Consider the following 23,805-nt stretch of genomic DNA (forward strand, 5'->3'; position numbering starts at 1 on the left):
TGGCTGTATTAAAGTTTAACAAACGTCATTCCAGGAAGACAAAAATCCATAAATTAAACAAAACACAGCAAATAGTTGTTGCATTACCACGGGAGAGCCAGCCGGCATTGTTGTTTTAGAAGTAATTGTTGGTTGTGGTAATTTCCGCTGTTGTTTTATATTGTGAATAAACAAAGACAATTGGCTATATACAAATTTAGTATTTATTGACATTTGGCTGACTAACAAATTTAGTATTTTTAAGGGGCTTGCGTGCCATTTTTTATTAGATCGCGTGCTACACTTGGCACGCGCGTCGCGTGTTGGACACCCCTGTCCTATGGTATGTGCTTTTAGGCTATTAAGAGAGCGATTTCATAGGAGCCTTGATACGCCCTGGCCTGAGGGGCCATGCATTGTTACGTCACGAACGATGTAGTTAATATAACGTTTGCTATACAATAATGTAGTTTTACTACTTCATTCAGTTTTTGCTCTTTGAGTGGTTTTTGTGTATTACGTTAATACTCAAGTCAGTTGCTTCAATGACAAAAGCTAAACAAAAAATTCCAACTTTTTGGCCCACCCCAAAATTTGTTGGATTGGAGTAACATACGAAACAGGTGCAAATAGCAAATATTCTCCAAATCGTATTTTATTGTATTATCGCGGTAATACACAAAGAGGTAAGGCCGTGTATAAACTTTCACCCACTGTACAATTAACGCAGGGAAGCATTGCGAGTATGGATGTTCAAAGCAGAATATCGGCGACTCATTTTAATGCTTTCTTTAAATGCGGCGTCAGCGTTTTTTCAGGCGACCAATTACTTCGCGATAAGCTTCGCCTAATAATCAAGTGTCAATAGGGTGTATTTACCGCCGCAAATTTAAATGCGAAATCTTGAGGCAGTGTGCGCCTCTCTGTTAGCACCTGTTGTGCATGTTGCTCCAACCAACATATCAACATCAGGCCTAAACAACTAGCAAAATTTCGATTTAATAGTTTGCATATTAGGCACATAATAGTGTTTTTCGTATTGTTTGAAACTGCAGATTTAAAGCCTGTTTTAACAGTGATTGCTCGGACCAAGCAATGGTAAAAATTTACCGAGTAAATGTTTGCAAAAGTTAGCAAACCATAGGCGTTAAACCATTTTAAGTCTTTAAGAGAATGATACTATTTGCTTTTCAAACACGTAAGCTGGTCAAAATGTAATGAAATGGCCATACGCATTATCTACGTAAATTCTATTCATCAAATATATGTTTCGATCATTCCCCAAAATCTACGCCATATTTGAGCCCCTTTCGCATCAAAGGCATAAGTTAAGTGGGGAAATTTTCGGCCCATATCTGTTTTTGCTTGCAGAAACAAGTTAAGGAAAATAAAAAACAAAATATGAAATATATAATATAAAATACACATAACAAAATAAATCAAATAAAAAATGAAATTAAAAAATAAAAATTGAAAACTAAAAAAATTCAAAATCAATAAAAGGCGAAATGCCGCATCCCCATGTTGTTTAAAAAATTGTATTAATCGAAATCTTACTCGTTTGTGCCTTTTGAATAACATGTGCTTTACAATCAAATAATTCGTTTTACTGCACATAGCTCAGTTATTACTGTTAATGACGTTAAGTTCTTTATGTTTTACCTAGAAATTAAAATGAATATTAAGTAACTAAATTGTTAACACGCGGTAAAGTTTCACTAAAGCCACAAGTATTCGGTGAGTGTTTTCTCTTGTTGTTTACCGCCAGTGTTATTATTTATATAACCGTTTCTATTTTCTTTTAGAAAACGCATGTATGGTCTCATGTATGAACGTCGAATGTATCTTTTGTACCTGTGACTCCGAGTGCTGATTTCAATATATCACCTTGATGAAGCATACATGTTGTTGTCGATACTTATATAGCAATTGACTAGTTTTCGCCGCAAAGATGGTCAAATACTGTCACCCTCAATGCAACTGCTGAGAAGCTAATTACGGCAGTTACATCTAGTACGGTCAATGTAATAATTTCTCCACGCTCCCCTGCTGTTAAAATATTACATGGGACGCTTGGTTGCCCATCGTGATACTTTATCATTTTGTTCGCCATTTTTGTAAGCTGTTTCAGTTGAATTCGTTGTAAGTTATTCTGCTTGTTGTTGACTGGTAAATGTATACTTAAAGGTGTTTAAGTAAAAGTAAACCATCAAGATAAGTTTATTAAAGTAGCTGTATTTGTATACTGCAGATGTACAATAAGTAAATTGTGGCTGTAAATGCAACTGTTATGCCAAAAAACTATCGATACTCGGTAAGATACTTTGCATTTTTACTATTTCTTGGTTACAACATAAGTGACTTAGTTATACTGAATACATTATTTATTTCCAGTTTGAACTTTGAAGTATTGTTGACCAAACTCTTGGTACTTTTCGTTGTTTTCCTTCCACGTTTTTGGTGAGTTGATTTGTACATTGTGACGTCATAGCGTTGCGTTGTGCTAATGATAATTATGTTTTCACAGCTTGCTGCGCTGCCACTGTGGGCTATACGTCACGGTTTTTAAACTGTTGGTGGTTACTACACTGAAAATAAAGTAATTCGTTTGAGGTTTTACGTTTTCCGTGGAAACTTCGATCACGATCGGTATTAAACCTTGAAAGCAGAGGCAGCGTGTGACGTAGCTAGGAACCTAGCCACTTCCAAAACAGGCCGCGTTACATCGTTTAAAAACCTTGTACTAATCATGTCTGTCGACAAGACAGCAATTGTTGCCGCAATGAAGGCACTGCAAACCAGCTACTTGCGTGCCGAAACTTTGATGATTAAACCTGAGGGCGCTGTTCCACTCCGTGGTTTTCTTCCAAAGTTGGACTCGGAATTTGACGTTTTCATGGATCTATGCGATGCCATGTCGGAAACGGACACTTTGCCGGAGACGGTGTCCCACAAGGGTGACTGCCGTCGGGAAAAGCTAGAATTCGATCAAAGGGTAAAGCAATGGTTTGCCAGTTTTAAAAAGGCCCATTCTTTGCCACCTGCTCAAAACTTGTCTATACCTGAAGATCAGATATCTGTTCACTCAAGCCGAATTTCCACCTCGAGCTCAATAAAAAGTGAGATACGACGTAGTCGAGTAAAGTTAAAGCTTGCACGGCTGGCAAATGATCAGGAGACAGCAAACTTACGTCAAGCTGAGGACACAGTTGAAAGGTTGCGACGTGATGCAGCTGAAAGGGCCAAACATCTTAGAGCAAAGGCTCAACGCGCGACAGAAGAAGCTCAACGTGCCGCTGAGGAAGCAGCCGCGAAAGCTCAACGTGCTGCAGAAGAAGCTCAACGTGATGCGGAAGAAGAAGTTGCCAGACTGCAGCGCGAATCAGAAGAAGAAGTGCGACGTCTAAAAGAGGAGGCTTGTCGAAACGCCAATGAAAGGCAACGACAACTCGAGATGGCCGAGGCCGAAGCGGACGCCTGGGACGAGGAGTCTTCATATTGTACCCCACCGCCGCCAGTTGCCTGCCATGCTCACCGCGCGCAGATAAGGTTTCGGGAACCACAGGTCAGTAAACCGTTGATAGAACCCCTACCAGCAACTGTCACTAACACCACAGTGACCCCAGTTGTAAGTGGTTTAGATTCATACCCCCCCAAACTTTCTCCAACACATTCCAAACCTGTTGTCCAGACAAATGGAAACTTACTACCACGACCAACACAATACGACTTCCCGGATATAGGTGAACGCTTTCTGCCTAGACCTGTTGTAAAGAAATTCGACGGTGATCCGATGAACTACTGGTCGTTTGTTCGCCAGTTTGATTTATATATTGCTAAGAAGGCACAAAGCGATGACATGCGTTTGTTGTTTCTGCTTCAGCACTGCGAACCGCATATTTGCGAGAGGTTAGATCGCTTTAATGCCAAAGAACCTTCAGAGGGATACAAGCTCGCATGGCAAACTTTGCATGAACTTTATGGCCAACCACATGTAATAGCACAGCGTTGTGAACGACTATTAAAGGATACCCCAGCGATTGAGGCAAAGGACCCTGATGGTTTGATGCAACTATCGGTTCTTTTGGACAAGTGCTGCACCTCCTTGCACGATATAAAGTATGCGTCCTGTGTGGACTCAATGGATGTAATGCTAACCGTGGCAAGAAAGCTTCCTGTGTCGCTCCGCGAAAAATGGATAATCAGGGCAACCGAGATAGAAGAGAATTCAGGAAAAAGAGCAAATTTTGTGGCCTTAGCCGAATTTGTTGGACAATAAAGCAAACAGGCGAACTCAATATTTGGAAAGGCGCTTTTTCCGTCCAAAGAAGGTAGCAAGCTCACTAATCGCCGAGTCAAGGTGACGACTCACAACACAGTAACTTCTGTTTCTAGTTCCGCTAGATGCGCATTATGTTTGGATGCTCATGACCTTGAAAATTGCTCCGACTTTAGGAAAATGACCTACGTAGAGCGTCGTGGTCTAGTCAGAAACAGGGGCTTGTGCTTTAGGTGTCTCAAAGATGGTCACGTCGCCAATGAGTGCAATGCTGAAGGTAGCTGTAGCGTAAGAGACTGCTCAGCAACACTTCACCACTCTCTTTTACACAACCCAAACTACCGGCCAAGATTTACTGCTAATTCTGATGAAAGAAAGGCGTGCGCCGAGATACAGGAATATAGCGCGAGCATAAACGCCTCTAATGTCCTTCTGAATGTCGTTCCCGTCGTTGTGCGATATGGGGACACAGCAATCAACACCTACGCGTTTTTGGACCAAGGATCCACGACTACGTTTTGCGAACGTAAACTGGTGGACAAGCTTGGTGCATCCGGCAAGCCCAAACAGATCTTGTTGAATACCCTGACGACGCCACGTCAGTTGGACACCATTGCTATTTCTGTTTCAGTGGAACCGCTAAAGGGCGGAGAACCAATCAACCTCAATGAGGTCGTCGTTGTTGACAAAATCCCGGTGAAACCGAACGCGGTTCCTACTTCGCAGACGTTAAAGGCACATCGTTCACTACGAAATTTACAATTATCCAGCATTCCCGGAGGAACCGTCACCCTTCTAATAGGAGCTAATGTTCCAGTAGCTCACAGAGTGAAGTCTACTCGTCCCGGGAATGGATCCTGTCCGGATGCCGTGAAGACACCGCTCGGCTGGTCTTTACTCGGTAGCAACTTTGAGTCCACAGATTATCATGCCTGTATCAACTATATATCTGCCGTTGAAACCGCGAACGCTATGTTTCTAAGTGACGAGAGTGATCTGCTACCTACTGATGAGGAGGTTGAGAATCTTGGAATGGCACTCTCTACTGAAGACCGAAGAACGCATCGTTTGATGAAAGATTCTGTGGAATTTGTCGATGGGCACTATCAGTTGCCACTACCCTGGCGGCATGATCACCAAATCATGCCCGACAATCTGAAAATGGCAAAGAAGCGACTTGGCTGCCTCGAACGCCGTCTGACTAAAGATAATGCGATGAAAACAAAATACGTTGAGCAGATGCAAGCTGCCATCGACAAGGGTTATGCTGAAGAGGTGCCAGAAAAAGAATCGTCCGGAAATGGTCGCGTCTGGTACATTCCCCACCATGGCGTTCTGAATCAAAACAAACCAGGAAAATTACGTATCGTTTATGATTGCGCCGCTCAGTATCGCGGTGTGTCGCTAAATCAATCGTTGATGCAGGGCCCCGATCTAGTGAATAGCCTAGTCGGCGTGTTGCTCCGCTTTCGTAAGGAACCAATTGCCCTAGTGGCTGATGTTGAAGCAATGTTTTACCAAGTTGGTGTTGCTCCGCGCGATCGCAACTGCTTACGTTTTTTATGGTGGCCCGAAGGGGATTTGTCCCTTGAGCCAACTCCCCACAGAATGAAGGTACACCTCTTTGGTGCAACTTCTTCTCCCAGTTGTGCTGCGTTTTGTTTAAGGCAAGCTGCTAGTGACTTTGGTGGCGAATTTGAGCCAATCGTTACATCAACTGTTGAACGAAATTTTTACGTGGATGATTGCCTTACATCCGTTTCTGATGTTAAAGCTGGAGTGTCTCTTGTGGCAGGATTGCGGTCCTTACTAGCTAAAGCCGGATTTCGTTTAACCAAATGGTTATCCAATAACAAAGAAATATTGGACAGTTTGCCAGAGGAGGAACTGTCCAAGCCTCTAAGAACACACACTCTTGATGGAATGCAAGAGAGGATTTTGGGAGTACATTGGAACGTACACACTGACGAGTTCAAGTTCACGGTTTCTCTACCGATGAGACCACGCACCCGCCGCGGAATGCTCTCGACAATGAACTCACTGTTTGACCCACTCGGATTTGTTAGTCCGGTTGTGTTGGAAGCACGCTTGATTTACAGAAATCTGTGTCGACAAGAAATCGAATGGGACGAGGAGATGCCGGCTAAGGATCTACGAAAATGGGAAAAGTGGTTAGTTGGCCTGATAAACTTACATGACGTTTCTATTCCTCGTTCTTTTCACTTGCATGCTTACGACAACATACAGAGGAGCCAGCTTCACGTGTTCGCCGACGCATCAAAGGAAGCATACGGTGCTTTGTGTTACTTGCGTTCGGTCAGTGAGGATAACCAAGTAACGTGCAGCCTGGTAATGAGCAAATCGAGGTTGGTCCCGCAGGAAGAGATTTCTATACCCAGATTGGAACTAATGGCTGCCGTAGCAGCGGTAAAATTGGAGCAGACCGTAAGAAAGGAACTTGCCCTAGATCTGCGCCCATCAATATTTTGGACCGATTCATCGGTTATTTTACAAAGCATACAAAACGACAGGCGGCGATTTCCACTATTTGTGTCGCGCCGCCTTGCCTTCATCGAAAAATGCACATGTACACGCAACTGGAAGCATGTACCAACCAAACTAAATCCCGCTGACTTGGCGTCGCGAGGCGCAACCGCCGACGTACTCGCTCATTCTGATTCGTGGTTCTCTGCACCAGCATTTCTAAAAGAAGGGCCTGATAATTGGCCGAAATTGTTTGAAATCAGCCATGCAGGTGTTGACGTAGCCGTATTTGAAAAGAAACCTACTGGGGTATTTACTGTCGTGGTGGATTCCCCAACAAATCTGCTGTTGGAAAGATTTTCGGTCCTGTATAAGTTAAAGTGCGCAGTGTCGTGGATGCTACGTTACAAGTCTTATCTATTGGCAAGGGTCCGGAAAATTGCTTACAGCGCGCCGTGTTCATCATTGACGGTCGATGAGTTAAAAAACGCGGAAATGGAGTTGGTTAAGTATGAGCAACGGAGTCATTTCGCTCAATTGATGATCGGAATTTCCGGACAAGATAAACTCACAAGAATACCAAGGTCGTCACCGATGTTCCGACTGGATCCAATTATGGCGAATGGGGTTCTCCGTGTCGGGGGCCGCCTAGAGAAGGCACCAATTGCATACGAAGCACGTCATCCGGCCATACTACCTCATAATTCGTTACTGACGGATATGATCATCGTTCACTTCCACGAAAGATCGGGTCACTCCGGATTGAATCACACGCTCAACTTGCTAAATCAGCGTTTTTGGATTGTGAAGGGCACTGTCGCGATTCGTCGCGTCCTTACTAAATGTTTGAAGTGTCGCCGCCGTCATGCTAAGCCTGCAGGTCAAATCATGTCCGACTTGCCTCCTGCTCGTCTACAGATCAATTTGCACCCTTTCGCATACACTGGAGTGGACTATTTTGGACCGCTGCTTGTCAAAAGAGGACGCAGCGAAGTAAAAAGGTACGGATGCTTGTTTACATGCCTTACGACACGCGCAGTTCACCTCGAGGTTGCATTTGATTTAAGTACTAACGCCTTCATAAATGCGTTTCGCCGCTTCGTTGCTCGGCGTGGTGCTGTGTTGCACATGTACTCGGACAACGGAACCAACTTGGTGGGAGCTGAGCGAGAACTTCGACAAGGCATTCGCGATTGGAACCAGAGGCATATCGAACAATACCTGAAGCAGAAGGAAATTCAATGGACATTTAATCCTCCTTGCGCCAGCCACATGGGGGGAGCATGGGAAAGAATGATTCGTTCTGCCAGGTGCATTCTCTCCTCCCTGACTAACGAACGGATCCTGACCGATGATCAACTTCAGACGTTGCTTTTGGAGGTGGAGTCGATTTTGAATTCTCGTCCATTGACGCCAGTCACGCTGGATGTCGATGATGAGACACCGCTAACTCCGAATCATTTGCTGAGAGTAAGCCCTGATGCTGGCTTACCACCCACCGCCACAAACGACCGGGACTGCTATGCACGTCGAGGTTGGCGACACGTTCAATACCTTTCAGATCAGTTCTGGAAGCGTTGGGCGCGCGAATATTTGCGCACCATCATTGCCCGTCAAAAATGGCATCATGAGAAGAGGAACATAAGAGTTGACGATATCGTCCTCTTGGTCGACAACACAACTCCGAGGTCGTCATGGTCGCTTGGAAGAGTCGTCGCCGTCCATCCCGATGAGCATGGTGTTGTACGAAACGTCCTAGTTCGATCAAAGGGGAACGAATTACGGAGGCCAATTCATAAATTGTGCCTCGTCGTTCCCGCTGAACCCGGGGCGCCTGATGACCCTGTGGCACCTGCACTGCAGGCAAACGAGCAAAAATGAACTCAGTCGCGTAAACTGGTGCATTTGGCGAGCGAGTCAAAATTTGTGTATTGAAAATTGAAAGTGAACCCGTGCGACTTGTCAATTTTGGGGGGAGTGTAATAATTTCTCCACGCTCCCCTGCTGTTAAAATATTACATGGGACGCTTGGTTGCCCATCGTGATACTTTATCATTTTGTTCGCCATTTTTGTAAGCTGTTTCAGTTGAATTCGTTGTAAGTTATTCTGCTTGTTGTTGACTGGTAAATGTATACTTAAAGGTGTTTAAGTAAAAGTAAACCATCAAGATAAGTTTATTAAAGTAGCTGTATTTGTATACTGCAGATGTACAATAAGTAAATTGTGGCTGTAAATGCAACTGTTATGCCAAAAAACTATCGATACTCGGTAAGATACTTTGCATTTTTACTATTTCTTGGTTACAACATAAGTGACTTAGTTATACTGAATACATTATTTATTTCCAGTTTGAACTTTGAAGTATTGTTGACCAAACTCTTGGTACTTTTCGTTGTTTTCCTTCCACGTTTTTGGTGAGTTGATTTGTACATTGTGACGTCATAGCGTTGCGTTGTGCTAATGATAATTATGTTTTCACAGCTTGCTGCGCTGCCACTGTGGGCTATACGTCACGGTTTTTAAACTGTTGGTGGTTACTACACTGAAAATAAAGTAATTCGTTTGAGGTTTTACGTTTTCCGTGGAAACTTCGATCACGATCGGTATTAAACCTTGAAAGCAGAGGCAGCGTGTGACGTAGCTAGGAACCTAGCCACTTCCAAAACAGGCCGCGTTACAGTCAAGGTGTAACAGACTTTTGTCACGCTTATTGACTGAGATGTTATGTTTAACAGCTGGTTTTGAATTAAGGCTGTTAATTAAATTATACTCAGCCGATCCGTACGTGAAAGGCGTTATTGGAATTATAGGAAAATTTATTTCCGAATTCATAAGAAGACAGCACTGACAAAACTGCCGTAGTTGCAACCTAGTAGCTTTAGTTTTTCTAGTAAAAAGCTGAAAATAGTAATTAGTGTTTATTTGATGTGCGACCCTCGTGTAAGCATTCCATTTCCTAACTGGCCCTTGTGTTGAAAAGGTTGCCCACCCCTGAATTAAGGTAATCTGATCCATTTTTCGGGTTGGTGGTTTTTTTTCCATTGAGAATAATGGTGAATCCCAGATTTACTAACTTTCCCAAACAACACTTAGATGCCCCCGACCGACAAGAATTGACAAAAAGATCTCTTTAAACTAAAAATTTATTATAAAAAGAAACAATATCATTCACATTTTTCCATAACAGATGGAAAGTTAACAACACGGAGTTCACGACCCAACGCGCACACAACAGATAAATGCGTTATTGACTGAACATAGGATACGGTCGGACGATGTAACGACCCGGAATGAAGATCGATGCGCTGCAACAGTTCGCCTTTCCTGTACAATAAAAGTAGCAAAATACTGAAAAAAATTGTTACACTCAAAAAAATATGAAGTGTAAACTTGGCCAATTTCAGTTTTTTTGACGACCTACCAGATATCCAGGGCGTCCAAAAACGCACTGCATATCCACGTTTGGACACTATATAATAATATATGTATATTAAAAAGAGTTGTAACTCTACGCCAGTGGTTCCAAACCGGGCTGGCGTTCGTTTTTACGCTCAATAGTGGCAAGATATATTTATAAATCTTTGGTTCGAGATTTTTGCTTAATTTTATGCATAGCGTTCAAAATGGCTAATGCATTATTTCGTACATTTTTTAGTTTTTGTTAAGGTCGAATCAGGACTTTTGTCGTGCACAGAAAGGTAATTGCCCCATTTTGTTAGAAAATATTTCCAAAAAAAATACTATTTTACAAACATTTTCCTTTTGTTTCACTGCTGTGTACCACTACTAGAAATAGCTAGCGTTGGACGGGTTTTAATTGACGAGAGCTTGCCTTAATCTTGCGACAATAATAATTTCTAAAGTCAGCACTTCGCCAGGAAGGTAAAGAATAATGACGAATTTTGTGGGTTTTTAATACATTTTTAAACAAAATTATGACTAATAAAGTATTTTTTGAGAAAACAAAAGTTTGGTTGTAAATAACGTTTCAAACTGCTGACATTGAAGTTTTAAGCGAACGTATGAAAAGTACACTTTAGCTAAGGTTGATAAAGATGAAAACTAAATGGTGCAGATAACCTATAGTTAAGTTGTCGTCCGGCATTATTCAAAGATGAAGCAAGCCCAGAGGTATTTCAGCGTGTTGTCTTCACACATTATATACAGCGATATTCATTTGCTATGTACTATTTGAAACATGTCTACTTTCTATTCCATCTCTTCTAATCGTAACGATTTAATAAACTTCATTAAACCTTACAAAATCCGTATACTAACCTTATGTCCCACAACAGAATATCTCCTTGACCTCCTGTGACACACATTTTCTTCCCCAGCATGGTCATTGTAGCTGATATAGAAGAATCCTACGTAAAAGTTAATTAAAATAAACGAACCGACAAACTAAAACTTGTTTGAAAATAATATTTTACCTCAAACAAATAGATGTACCAGTTCCTGAACAACTTTTCATATGAATTAATATAAATGAAAGATGCCAACAAATGTGACAAACAAAGACAAGCAAAATGTCCCGCAAGATTAAAAAAAACATGAATTTAAACATAAGACAAACGTTAAACAGACTTAGGTCTTATGGTCACTTTATTTTGCAAATTGGTATGTGAGAATGAAATAAGGGAAGTAGTAATAGCACAGGTAGTATACCGAAAAATGTTTGGAAGCACCTGAACCTGAAATTTTAAGATAAAATAGCAGTTACTCTTAAATTAATACTGTCTATTCTTAGAAATCGGTATAACAAAACATATAAGACATACGTTTATAGCATTTTCCAAGCAAAATAGTAAGCCCGTTTATATGCACATTTCGCGGGCAGATTAAATTAATGTTCAATCCGGATTGAAAATTAATCCGTTGCAGCGTCGTAATTACATGGCGCGAAAATCAAGCCAGATTAAGTGTACAAGCTGCACTATGCATATGTTTCTTTGTTGCAAATTTTTTTCTAAAAATGTTCTAACCAATCTCTTTTATAACTTTGGTTCTCGAGACTCTCTTCCCATTGCAGATATTATTGTTTATTTCTTCCCACCTTGCCAATGATTTTAGATATTTAAAAGCAGCATAGTTTCTTCATTTGACCAACTAATTTTTGGCGAATTTTAAAGCTCATTTTGGCGCTGGTCTTGAATCCTACCACAGCGTTGAGACACTTATTAAAGCAATGCACAATATTTGTGTGAGGGTGGGTCAAGTATTACTATTTAATAATATTGCTTAACCTACCCAAACCTGCATCCTAACCTAATCAATGTTCGTTGTGGTAGGATTCTAGACCAGCGCCTTCATTTTTCCTTACTATAAAAATAAGACTAACAACCATGCTAGATATAGTTTAGCAGCCTAACAAGTGCAAAATTTGCTGTTCTCACTTTGTAAACACTAGCAAATACGTTTGACTTCGAAAATACTATACTTCACACTTTGCTGTCGTAACCGTTAAACATAATTAAACTTCGACGATCGATTTTTGCGGTCAGACAAAGAACCACGCTATCAGCAGCAAACGGATTGAAAATCACTCCTTTTGACGGACTAAGAAACGAAAGAACTTAATCTATCCCAGCGACAAAACGAGAGAGAATAAATTAACAAAATGGATTTAAATCCGGCTAAAACGTGAATATAAACGGGAAAGCCTTAATCCGTTTAAATGGCTAAAGAAATCTCAACTTTAAGAAAGAGGTAATCCCTTAAGACTTGATACATGCAAAAAACTAAAATCAGGCTTGTATTTTTAAGAGTGTAAATAGCAAGTAAGTATTGTATTGTGTAATACTAATTGTAGGTATATAGCACAAAATGAGTACATTTTAGTGATAGTCAAATAACCTCTATTTTGCTTTCATTTGAAATATAACAGTCAATAGAACAGATGTATGTACCAATTTAATTATCTGTAGCAAAAATCCAGATCTGCGAGACCAAATGCACATTTTGGCATCTTGAGCGGTGGAAACTATGTGAAGCGATGTACATTCAACTGCAGAAATTGGTTCTATTAAAACAGAAAATATTTAGTTTAACCATTAACAAAAAAACAACAACATTGGACTGTACCTTTATGCTCTTCCAACTTATGTAGGCAACAACCAGTTAGTAAGTCCCATAGCCTAACAGTTCCATCAGCTGATCCACTGACTGCTCCAGCTGGTGTACCCTAAGTTGTCATTATTTTTATTTCTAAAATAACCCAAAAAATACAGAAAATGATTTCACCTTGTCCATAAAAATACATGACACCGGTCCAGTGTGACCAAACATGGTGTATTGACATCGAGCATCTTGTATTGTAAATAGTTTTAATGTATGATCACAGCTTCCTGTCAAAATGCGACCCATAGCAACCTAAAAATAAAGACAACTTAACAATAGTTTTATAGCTTAAGAACGTTTCGTTTGTCAGGTAAGTATATAAGAGAAGGCAAAATGTACAACTGCCATTCTCAACTGACTTACACAAAAAAAAAACATAGGGAAGGGGTGTAAATGTAATGCTTTGCTTGCAAAATACACAATATTTGAAAAAAAAAACATTAATTGTTGCAGAAAAACTACTAGATTTAAACAAGTGTTTTTCTGTCTCAATATCACATTGAAATAATGTTTTATATAAAGTTTTAAATTGAAAATGTTTGTTTAAAATTAGCATATAAGTTGAATGTTAACATTAAGCCTTTCATTTGAAGTGTTTTACACCTGATTTAATTGTGTAAGCATTCTATTGGCTGTCACTGAGTAAATGTTGCTTTGCCATTCAACTTCCTCTTCTCCTTGTTAGTACCTCAAAATGACAGGAGCTAACGTTGTTGGCATTGTAATTGTATGGCAACAATGTTACTACTACTTCACCTATGCTATTCTATAACATAAATGTGTTTTAAACTGCTTTGCACATTATTTCAAGCACAACATTTACTAAGTTTGTTAAATAACTACTGTGAAGCCTGAAATATCGGTTAGTCATGGAGTTTAACAAACACATATTGTGCACCCTGTTATCCTCTTGCTTTTTCCTCAAGCAAGTGGTTTTGAAACATTTTTACCTGGTCAATCCCTTTAAAAAAACATAATAATGGAGGACATCATAAATTAACAAAAATACAAAATTAAAGAAACACAGTTTATTAATTACTCTAACATTCCAATCAGTACCATCTAAACTACTTACACTACATGGCAATTTAGGAATGGCCATTGGGAAACGTTTTGTTTTCCATAACCCCTTTTTACTTCTAATATAGATGTGCCTCATGAACTTTTAGCAGTTTTTGTCTTTTAAAATGGGCCTACACAAGCTCAGGGCAACGGGCCTTTAATACAAACATTCTAAATTTTTATCATTTAACTCAGCGGTATCTCTTATTCGACTATAGCATACAATGTTTTTACGGACGTCAGTAAGTAACGCATAGCTAAAGCTAAATGCTATGGTCGCCTAATTAATGTATAACCTTGACATGTTTAGGCAAAAAACAAGGGAACAATCAAGACATAATAAAGAGTAAAACTAAAGGGTTGTTATTTTGCACTTGCACAGTGGTGTGCAAGTTCTGATTAAACCCCACTCTTCCCAAGCAAAAATTAGTTGTAGTTAAGAAACCTACTGAAGTTCTTAATTTATTTATGCTTATCACAAATATGCAGATTAAATTCAGATTATTAGCAAAAAACATTATTTGGTTAAAATAAATAGCATTATTTGGTTAAATTGGCAAACATTTTAAGCTTAAAAGGAGACTGAAACTTTAGGCGCATAACAGAGATTCACAAGAAGCACGAAAAAAGACAACCAGGAGTGTTTTTTTTATTTTATCATATAAATTGCCTTACCTTAAATGCAGATATTGGTTGTTGATGAGCACTTTTTATTGTATAAATCAATTGCAATGATACTATGTCCTTGTCTAAATTGGTTTGATTGCGAGATGATCCTGGCATAAGTAACAACAAGAAAAAATATTTAAGAACACTAACATACCAAAGCAAAAATAAAATAAAGCAAAAACCTCTATATTGAACAGTCGGACTACTTAAATTTGATCCCTCAATGTGGTAAAAGTCTAAAGAGCCATTAATTCTGGCAGCAACAAGTCTAGGGAATTCAACAGCAATTCCAATGACACCACTTTTACCAGAATCATGGCCACATCGAAATTGAGATAAAGAATAATCCCAAACCTAATGTTTTAACAAAGAAATTTAAAAATGTTAAAAAGAAAAACTCAAAACTCCTAACATTTTTTAGTAAACCAAAGAAAATGAGTAAAGGTATATATTTAAATAGGGATGTTCAAAGTAGAATATCCAATCCAATTTTGCTGTTTATATCGGGTAATTGGAACCGATATAAATTTCATTACAAAGTGCGCTTTTCAGAAGGCCGTGTGTGACGTATTTGGGCTGACCGCGCGGTTGGACTCACGGTCAGTGTTCCCGCTAATTTTTTACCATGTGCGCAGGTGCCCAAAATTTTGCGCATAAGCCGACAATAGGTGCGCAAAGTGCCCAAAATTTTCAACAAAAAAGTGCCCAAATTGGATACGCGGGAGACCTTTTTTTTGGTCTTCACTATTATCAGTCTGTTAATATTGCCAATTTACAAGTCCTTAATAATATAGTCTGTAATTATTTTTTGCTTGCTTTGTCGGACGGATGCTTTCGTTGCAATTGAGAGGAGCAATATGCGCGGGAGAGCACGAGAGGCGTCGCAATAATCTTATTTAATTTCTCCCAGACATAAAAATGAGTCTCTTTATTTGGAGAATTGCGCTCGCTTGCTAGTTTGTGTGGCGGACTTGGTCAAGCGTAGCGCTGTCTAACCACCTAACGGTCGAGGTCAATGTCGCGCGTAGTGCAGCGGTTTTAGCAGTAAGCATTTTTAACTTTTACACGGGTTACGCATTTTTCGAAGTAATTACTTTAATTAGAAACAAATTGGCCTTCACGTCTTTCCTGTTCATATTGACATAAATTTAACCTACTACTTTAGTTGACCCAACACGCAACTTTGCTTTTTCGGGGTATATTGTAATTTGCATTGTACACTGTTTTACCAAAAAAATGAGCCACAGCATGGAAAAGTTCTTTTTTTGCAAATAAAAGCATATCGCAGGTAATTGTTATAATTTTGTTTAAAAAGTTTAAAGCGATTACGACACGAGGTTTTTTTTTATATAAAGCAAGTACTTTCCTATAACACAAAACATACAGTGCAAAACACAGATACCTTGAGCTAAAAATATCTCCAAATTAGGAATAAAATAAAGTTGTAAAACGAAAGATTCGCGCGTATCGCAAAAAAATTCCAGTTACTGAGTAAGAAAGATAAGAAGATTAAATTTAATAATACCTGTCAGCCGCCGAGCCCAAACGCTAACAAGCACCCTAACCCAAATAATGTGCGTTGATTTAATAATTATATAAACGCTTTCGGTCCCAATACGAAAATTATTTTTTTATCTTACGCCCAACCGAGTTTGGGCTTTTTCCCAGCGTTTAAATAATTATTAAATTAACGCACTTTATTTGAGTTAGGAAACTGGTTATCGTTTGGGTTCGGGTGGGTCAAGTATTATTAAATCTATCTCATAGTTTTTTGTGGGTTTTTAGCAAATATTTTTTATTTATATCTGCCGGAAGTTTACCTAAAGATCCAATTAGTGCAAATTGCCGCTACCTCAAGGTCTAAAATAAGTCGACTCTTTCTGCCCCTTTTCTTTCTGCCTTTTTTTGCCCTAATTGTTGTAGACCTTTTTGCATAAAACTGCACTAATTTCTGACAGATCGGCTGAAACTACACATGCGTGTAATTTCAAAGTAAAGCATAAGACACCGAATATAGGCAGAAATCACACCAGGCGTAACATGTAACCATAAAAATTACTGCACAAAATATAAAATATTTATATCAGAACTTGCGACGTCCTGAGAATTTGACGGCGCTCTATTTGGGGGTGAGCGCCTTCCCAAGTTAAGAACCACTTTTGTCGCACGTATATCTTAAAGCAAACTAATTAGGACACTTTTTTGGTCGTACGTAGCTCAAATAAAACTAATTTGGGCACTTTTTTTGTCCATACGTAGCTAGGATAAAACTAATTTGGGCACATTTTGTTCCATACGTAGCTCGAATAAAACTAATTTGGGCACTTTTTTTGTCCACACGTAGCTTAAATAAAACTTATTTGGGCACTTTTTGTTCCGTACGTAGCTTAAATAAAACTGATTTGGGCACTTTTTGTTCCGTACGTAGCTCGAATAAAACTAATTTGGGCACTTTTTTGGTCGTACATAGAAAATTTGGGCACTTTTTGTTCTGTACGCAGCTCGAATAAAACTAATTTGGGCACTTTTTTGGTCGTACGTAGCTCGAATAAAACTTACTTGGGCACTTTTTGTTCCGTACGTAGGTTAAATAAAACTGATTTGGGCACATTTTGTTCCGTACGCAGCTCGAATAAAACTAATTTGGGCACTTTTTTGGTCGTACGTAGCTCGAATAAAACTTATTTGGGCACTTTTCGTTCCGTACGTAGGTTAAATAAAACTTATTTGGGCACTTTTTGTTCCGTACGTAGCTCGAATAAAACTAATTTGGGCACTTTTTTGGTCGTGCGTAGCTCGAATAAAACTTATTTGGGCACTTTTTGTTCCGTACGTAGGTTAAATAAAACTGATTTGGGCACATTTTGTTCCGTACGCATCTCGAATAAAACTAATTTGGGCACTTTTTTGGTCGTACGTAGCTCGAATAAAACTTATTTGGGCACTTTTTGTTCCGTACGTAGGTTAAATAAAACTGATTTGGGCACATTTTGTTCCGTACGCAGCTCGAATAAAACTAATTTGGGCACTTTTTTGGTCGCACGTAGCTCGAATAAAACTTATTTGGGCACTTTTTGTTCCGTAAGTAGGTTAAATAAAACTGATTTGGGCACATTTTGTTCCGTACGTAGCTCGAATAAAACTAATTTGGGCACTTTTTTGGTCGTATATAGAAAATTTGGAAACTTTTTGTTCTGTACGCAGCTCGAATAAAATTAATTTGGGCACTTTTTTGGTCGTATATAGAAAATTTGGAAACTTTTTGTTCTGTACGCAGCTCGAATAAAATTAATTTGGGCACTTTTTTGTTCCGTACGTAGCTCGAATAAAACTTATTTGGGCACTTTTTTGTTCCGTACGTAGCTCGAATAAAACTAATTTGGGCACTTTTTTGGTCGTACGTAGCTCGAATAAAACTAATTTGGGCACTTTTTTTGTCCATACGTAGCACAAATAAAATAAATTTGAGCACTTTTTTGTCCATACGTAGCTCGGAAAAAACTAATTTGGGCACTTTTCTGTCCGTACGTAGCTTAAATAAAACTGATTTGGGCACTTTTTATTCCGTACGTAGCTCGGATAAAACTAATTTGGGCACTTTTTCGAAACTTTCGTGAAGCAAAAATGGGGTACATAAGGTATTATATGTAATAATCTTTGCAAAATAGTGATAATGTGGGCTTGAGGAGACGACTGGAGGTCAAATTTAAGTAAAAACACAACTTTAAATTTTTTTTTTGCTTGCGCACTTCTGTGATAAAAAGTTCTGTGATAAAAAAGGCAAATGCGCAAAAAAATGCGCTTAGCGGGAACACTGCTCACGGTAGTCGTAAAATATGCTGACTTTGCGTTTTAACGTTTTGCTCCGCATTGGTGCTGCATAAATTTAATTCCAAAGCGCGATTTTCAGAAGGCCGTGTGTGACGTATTTGGACTGACCGCGCGGTTGGACTTTGGACTCGCGGTAGTGGTAAAAAACGCTGACTTTGCATGTAAACGTTTCGCCTTTGTGCTAAGGAATTTTGTATCGGCATCGTTGTCATCGCGGTTGAGACATAGTTTTGACCAAGGAGAAAGAAATGCCACGTGCAAGGTCTTCAGGTGTTTGGGAACATTTGACTGCGCCGGACCAACAAAATAATGTCACATGCAAAAATTTTAATTTTGCTCGCAATAGCACTGGCAGTTTATTGAAGCTCTAAAATAACATCCACTGTTTTCTTCATTTAGCATATTACTATTCTAGAATACCTTGGGATTCTACTTTGAACATCCCTATATTAAACTTTATCCTTTGAACAGTAAATATTTGTCTTAAAATAATTAATTTAGTTTTTTAGACGTTAAAAATATGGCACAATAAAAACAACTCTGAAATTTACCCCTTAATAGAAACCAATACTTATGAGTGGCTGGCAACAATCTGGTGAATTTAAAACACATTTTGTAAGAATTTACATAAAAATGTGTACTTCTTTTTATGTAATTTATCAAACCAACAAAACTTTTTTAGTTGTTTGCAAACATAAAACAATTAAGAAAGAATACTTCTACCAATGGTGGAGGACTTTTTTTTCATAGATATTTATTTGGTCATTAAATAAACATCTACTAGATGTATTAACCATTAACAATGCAATTTGGCAAAAGTTGAAATATGTAGATAAAAGTTAAGTATGTGGCACAACACAGTTCACAAACACTTTCTCCCAGTGATTTAGCAGCCCACATATAAGGATTTATTTGTTCTGTTTCTAAAACGGCCCATCCTTGCTACTTTCTTGTGTAAACGTCCCTTCTTGTTTCTGACTAAAAGTTAGTACCTTTTAACTATTATGGAGTAATTCTCTTGCAATGCGAACAGACCAATAGGCTGTCAGGTTATTTAAAGCACAGTATTTACCTCTATGCAGCCATTATCACATCCAACAATAAGTAATTGCTTGTAACTTGTTAAACTCCAAATACATGAACCAAACGTAGAATGATGGTCTGGAAGGATAACCAATTGTATGAAAAAATTGAGCCAATCAAATTTATTCAGTATAATTATAAGTGATAGGAACTATGACTTGTGAATTATTAAATACTTTTTTATGGGCTTAGTTTCATGTGTGATATACCAATATCAGAAACCTCAATCTTCCATTATTATCTAGTAACATGGGACATAGTTTAGTGACAACCAAACCGATGAAGATTAATTGAAAAGAATCGAAAGAGTACAGATAAAATAAAATACAAAGTTCTGACACTTTGAGGTTAATAAAATAAATTGTGGTTAATAAAATTTGATGTTTTAAAAAAGTTTTTATTTTATGAAACGTATCATGCAACTAACCATATACCACATTTTAGACTTATTTAAACATAAAAGTGTGTGGAGAAAAAAGTTTATATTAGTATTTCAGTGTAATCAATAATTTCAATTACCTTTCATTTTATCGTGTAAGATGTCTTTTTCATATTCATCCATTGAATTATTTTTTCTATAAATAAAAAAACATGTTTAATATTGATAAAGAAATGATCAAAATTATTACATAGAAACCAGCACAGAAAGACTTGAGAAATATGTGTAAATTTTAACACAGTGGATTCCAAACTTAGTCTTCTTGCGACCCCCTTTTACAGTTTTCGAAAACTTATGCAACCCCTAATTTTGGTGTATTTCACATAAATTACACACAAAACAATCAATTAGAATCAAATTCAAATTAGAAAAATGCACAGTCCAAGACAAAATGTTTACTTCTTGATCCCAAATGAAGAAACTGTCTTGTGCGCTTATGACGCAACAATAAAAAATTAAATTTACATAAACTCCTAAGGTAACTTTAACTAAACAATAGGGATTGATTCACTTTAGATTTCTACTTAGAAGTCTAAAACTATAGTGATCGTAAAATCGATTAGAAAGAATATATATATTTAATTTATGTATATGTTTTATGTCGATATAGAGAACTCATTGTGTGCAAATGTTTTTCTGTTAAGTATCGCTTAACAAGAGATTATGGAAATTGAAAATGGCAATTGTTTTTATTTGCCCACTAAGCCAGTGCTCCGCAACCTGTTTTCACTTGTGGCACACCAACAAACCTAAAACAATTCGGCCGGACACCTACAAAATATACGACTAACGGCAAGACAAAAAAGCTAATATCCTACACTGCCCCAAGAGAAGCCAGGAAATTTGACTTTTTACATTATTTTATAACATGATTTTGCAGTTTTACAGTCTTCCTAAAATAGGGTTGCCATATTTTGAAACGCGAAATCCTGGACAAATTTACTGCGGTTGCCATGACCAACTCCAGATCAGAGGACGTCACAAGTAATGTTGAAAGTTACAAAACATGAAGTATTTTTTTATATTAAAAAGATGGAAAATACTTGTATCATGTGTGCAGCGTGGAAAATGTCTTTGTATAGTTTAAGTTTGACCAACATTTTTTGAGGGCGCGATGAGACACGGCACTGCGCATTTGGGCTAATCTATTTTCAACAAATCGGGCTAAAACATAATTAGTTCCGAACACCTTTTATTTAAAGCATGTTGTTTCAACGATAGGTTAGCCGTACATCCAATTAGTGTTTATAAGCAGTTCCATATTTGGTAAAAAACTATATAACCTTGCTTGTTAAGGTTTTGCCATTATTTAACTTGCAGTAAAAAATAATTAAAAACATACTACTGTTTAAACATTTCTAACTAAAACTGACTAAAATACAACGAAATACAAAAATATCTTTTCTAAAGTAAAAACAAAATGATTAAAAGTTATTAAACATGATCATGTGTAAAGTAACAATGATTCAATAAATAGTATTACACGCATGAGTTACATCCTGTCTCCTGTAAATACAAAGCTATTTACTAAACAGAACCAAAAATTCATAGTTTTTTATCGTTTTTAGCATTTTTGATATTGTAATTAACGTTTTCGATATTGTGAATGTTTTGGCGAAATACTTCATACAATATGGTCAAATCCTGAACATTTATGCAGATTGTGCCATTTCTTCCTAAAGCAGATTTTAACATTAAATTCCCTGACATGTCAGTGAAATCCTGAAGTATGGCAACCCTTTCCTAAATTATCTGAAGATGACCAAAGGGTCTTCAGTCATAAGACCCAGATTATTATACATTAACGTCGGAATAAAACACAGTTCGGTTTAAGACCAAAATAAGGCAAATACCAAAATAGTTGTAATAACCTCTAAATCGAAATAAGTCTGAAACCCTCAATAGGACCTAAGGCCTATATAACCTTTTACCTAAATTTATGACTAACTCCCCTAATATTCCGACCCTAACTTAATTTCTAACCCCACACATTACCGAACATTAAATCCAAACAGGGGCAATCAACTGAAAGCCAAAACAGCCGCGCCCTAACGGCATTCAAGTTAAGAGCGCTAAAAGGTTGACACCAAAACATCAATTTTAGGCATTATTTTGCCCATTTAGGCTGTGTTCCGGTGAATTCAAGACTTATTCCGTCGGGTTTATGTCTTTTTGAGAAGATTTAGATGTTATTCTGTCGCTAATAACTGCATATTTGGCTCTATGATGTTGTTGGTCTTGATACTATGGCACTGTAGATTATTCTGCTTTAGATATTATTGCTTTGGAGGTCTTATCATGTGTTCCTAGCCAAAGTCCTGTAAATTGCACACCTTGTAATCCCGGACAGAGAAAAGGGCTTTTACTGCTCAATAAATGATTTGACAACCGTGCTTTGTACCCTTTTGCCTAATTTTTTGTTCTGAGCAGCCAAAATTACTTTGGAACACAATACGCAGGGTTGGCAGGAGTGTTAACGACACATGTGGCATGTGTTCGCTTGAGTCTCAAGGTTCGCTTTTGCTAGACGTTAGTTGACTGTTTTTTTGTTTTTTTTTATGACGTCATACCTGTTTCTATTTTATAATGTCAATATTCATTAACGTCATGCAGAAAATATGGAATTCCATAAGTTGAAATTTGGGACCCCCACACCGGTTGTGGAGCAAGCACTGCTCTAAACCAGTGGTTCTCAACCTTTCAAGCTTACGGACCGGTAAAATTTAAAAACAAATTCTGCAGACCAGTGAACCTTAAAAAATCAAAATTAAACCAAAATGTAATTATGACAAAAGTATGTAAGTGAAAGTCTTCTAGCTTTTACATACCACTGCTCTTAAATTTTAAGATTTAAAGGGCCTGTAGCCCACTTTTAAACAGTTGGCCAAAACACTTGTAGCACTGTGACGACCCTATGATAACCCTATAGTTTATTTTTTTCAAAAATTTAGCCTAAATCAGAATTTTCAAATTGACGTAGCACAGTCAATACTGAACCAAACATGCTCAGATTTGGTTTGTGGGGTTTTTAGACGCAACCTAACAATTCCAAGGGGACTTAAATTTGACAAAAAAATGTTTTTTTGAACGGGTTTTCTAAACATACTTTGATTAAACATCAAAAAACGTACACCGATATCGTACAGCACACCTTTCCAGCGATTGAGGAGAAAGCCTAATAGCTTCTTACAATGTTTTTGACCATGCAACATTTCAGCAGAGTACGCAAAATTTTGAGTTTATTGCAGCAGTTTATCAGTAAGCGATTTTTATTTTCAAAGGGATTTTTTTCACACTTGATGCAGTTTAGCACGGGGATTACCTTTCTGCTTAAATATCATTCCCATGTCACAGGTTTTAGTTACTTAAACATCTATTTCAGATACCAAACACAAAACTGATTTTTAGGTTATATGTTAACTTTTCACTTTTAACCTGTTTTAACCAAATGGCAAAAATTATACTGTAATGGTGGGGAAGCATTAGATAATTAGGTTAACCGATTTCAGACAAAATTAGCATCAAACAGAATACGGACGACACGATTCTTTGCTTTTTACAGTGTGGGCCGAAAGCCATGGTGGGGTTCGGACCCCCGCTTTTCGTAAGTGACATTATCTTTTTTTGTTCATTTTTGTCAGAGTTTTACTCACCGTCCGAAGCTGCGTGTTTTTAAATGTAATTGGGTCACGCGGCTTACGCTAATGAGAAACCAAAATCAAACGCAATACGCCGTTCGTCTTCTATTTGGTCGACCGTAAATGCTAGATAGTTTTTCTCTTTCGCCTTTCGTTATTCGTTCGGGTTGGCTAATCAGAAACTGTGTGTTCGACAATTAATAATATAAATCAAGCGGTT

The 23,805-nt window shown here is 38.1% G+C and overlaps 2 protein-coding genes and 2 long non-coding RNA genes across 4 annotated transcripts in view; 3 read left to right on the forward strand and 1 right to left on the reverse strand.

Annotated features, from left to right (window-relative positions):
• The first annotated feature begins 2,110 nt into the window (after positions 1 to 2,110).
• LOC146168125 (uncharacterized) lies at positions 2,111 to 2,693 on the forward strand. The gene is made up of 3 exons (XR_014495209.1): positions 2,111 to 2,293; positions 2,374 to 2,439; positions 2,507 to 2,693. It is a non-coding gene; the product is annotated as an uncharacterized LOC146168125 (long non-coding RNA).
• Positions 2,694 to 2,728: 35 nt separating this feature from the next.
• LOC146168126 (uncharacterized) lies at positions 2,729 to 8,623 on the forward strand. The gene is given in 2 exon segments (XM_083386217.1): positions 2,729 to 3,302; positions 3,369 to 8,623. Coding segments are annotated over 2 exon segments (5,829 nt in total).
• Positions 8,624 to 8,828: 205 nt separating this feature from the next.
• On the forward strand, positions 8,829 to 9,417 carry LOC146168127 (uncharacterized). The gene is made up of 3 exons (XR_014495207.1): positions 8,829 to 9,011; positions 9,092 to 9,157; positions 9,225 to 9,417. It is a non-coding gene; the product is annotated as an uncharacterized LOC146168127 (long non-coding RNA).
• Positions 9,418 to 9,878: 461 nt separating this feature from the next.
• LOC146168128 (sterol regulatory element-binding protein cleavage-activating protein-like) overlaps positions 9,879 to 23,805 on the reverse strand; it is a 48,693-nt gene continuing 34,766 nt past the window's right edge. The window contains exons 17-24 of the mRNA XM_083388944.1: positions 20,028 to 20,083; positions 19,498 to 19,586; positions 14,601 to 14,948; positions 12,987 to 13,115; positions 12,828 to 12,927; positions 12,653 to 12,765; positions 11,022 to 11,110; positions 9,879 to 10,067 (exon numbers count right to left, since the gene is read on the reverse strand). Coding sequence (XP_083245070.1) covers positions 9,908 to 10,067; positions 11,022 to 11,110; positions 12,653 to 12,765; positions 12,828 to 12,927; positions 12,987 to 13,115; positions 14,601 to 14,948; positions 19,498 to 19,586; positions 20,028 to 20,083 — 1,084 coding nt within the window. The 3' untranslated portion in view covers positions 9,879 to 9,907. The remainder of the gene's footprint in view (positions 10,068 to 11,021; positions 11,111 to 12,652; positions 12,766 to 12,827; positions 12,928 to 12,986; positions 13,116 to 14,600; positions 14,949 to 19,497; positions 19,587 to 20,027; positions 20,084 to 23,805) is intronic.

This window comes from Ascidiella aspersa, chromosome 1, assembly GCF_963924565.1.
Source record: "Ascidiella aspersa chromosome 1, kaAscAspe10.2, whole genome shotgun sequence".
Lineage (NCBI taxonomy): Eukaryota > Metazoa > Chordata > Ascidiacea > Phlebobranchia > Ascidiidae > Ascidiella > Ascidiella aspersa.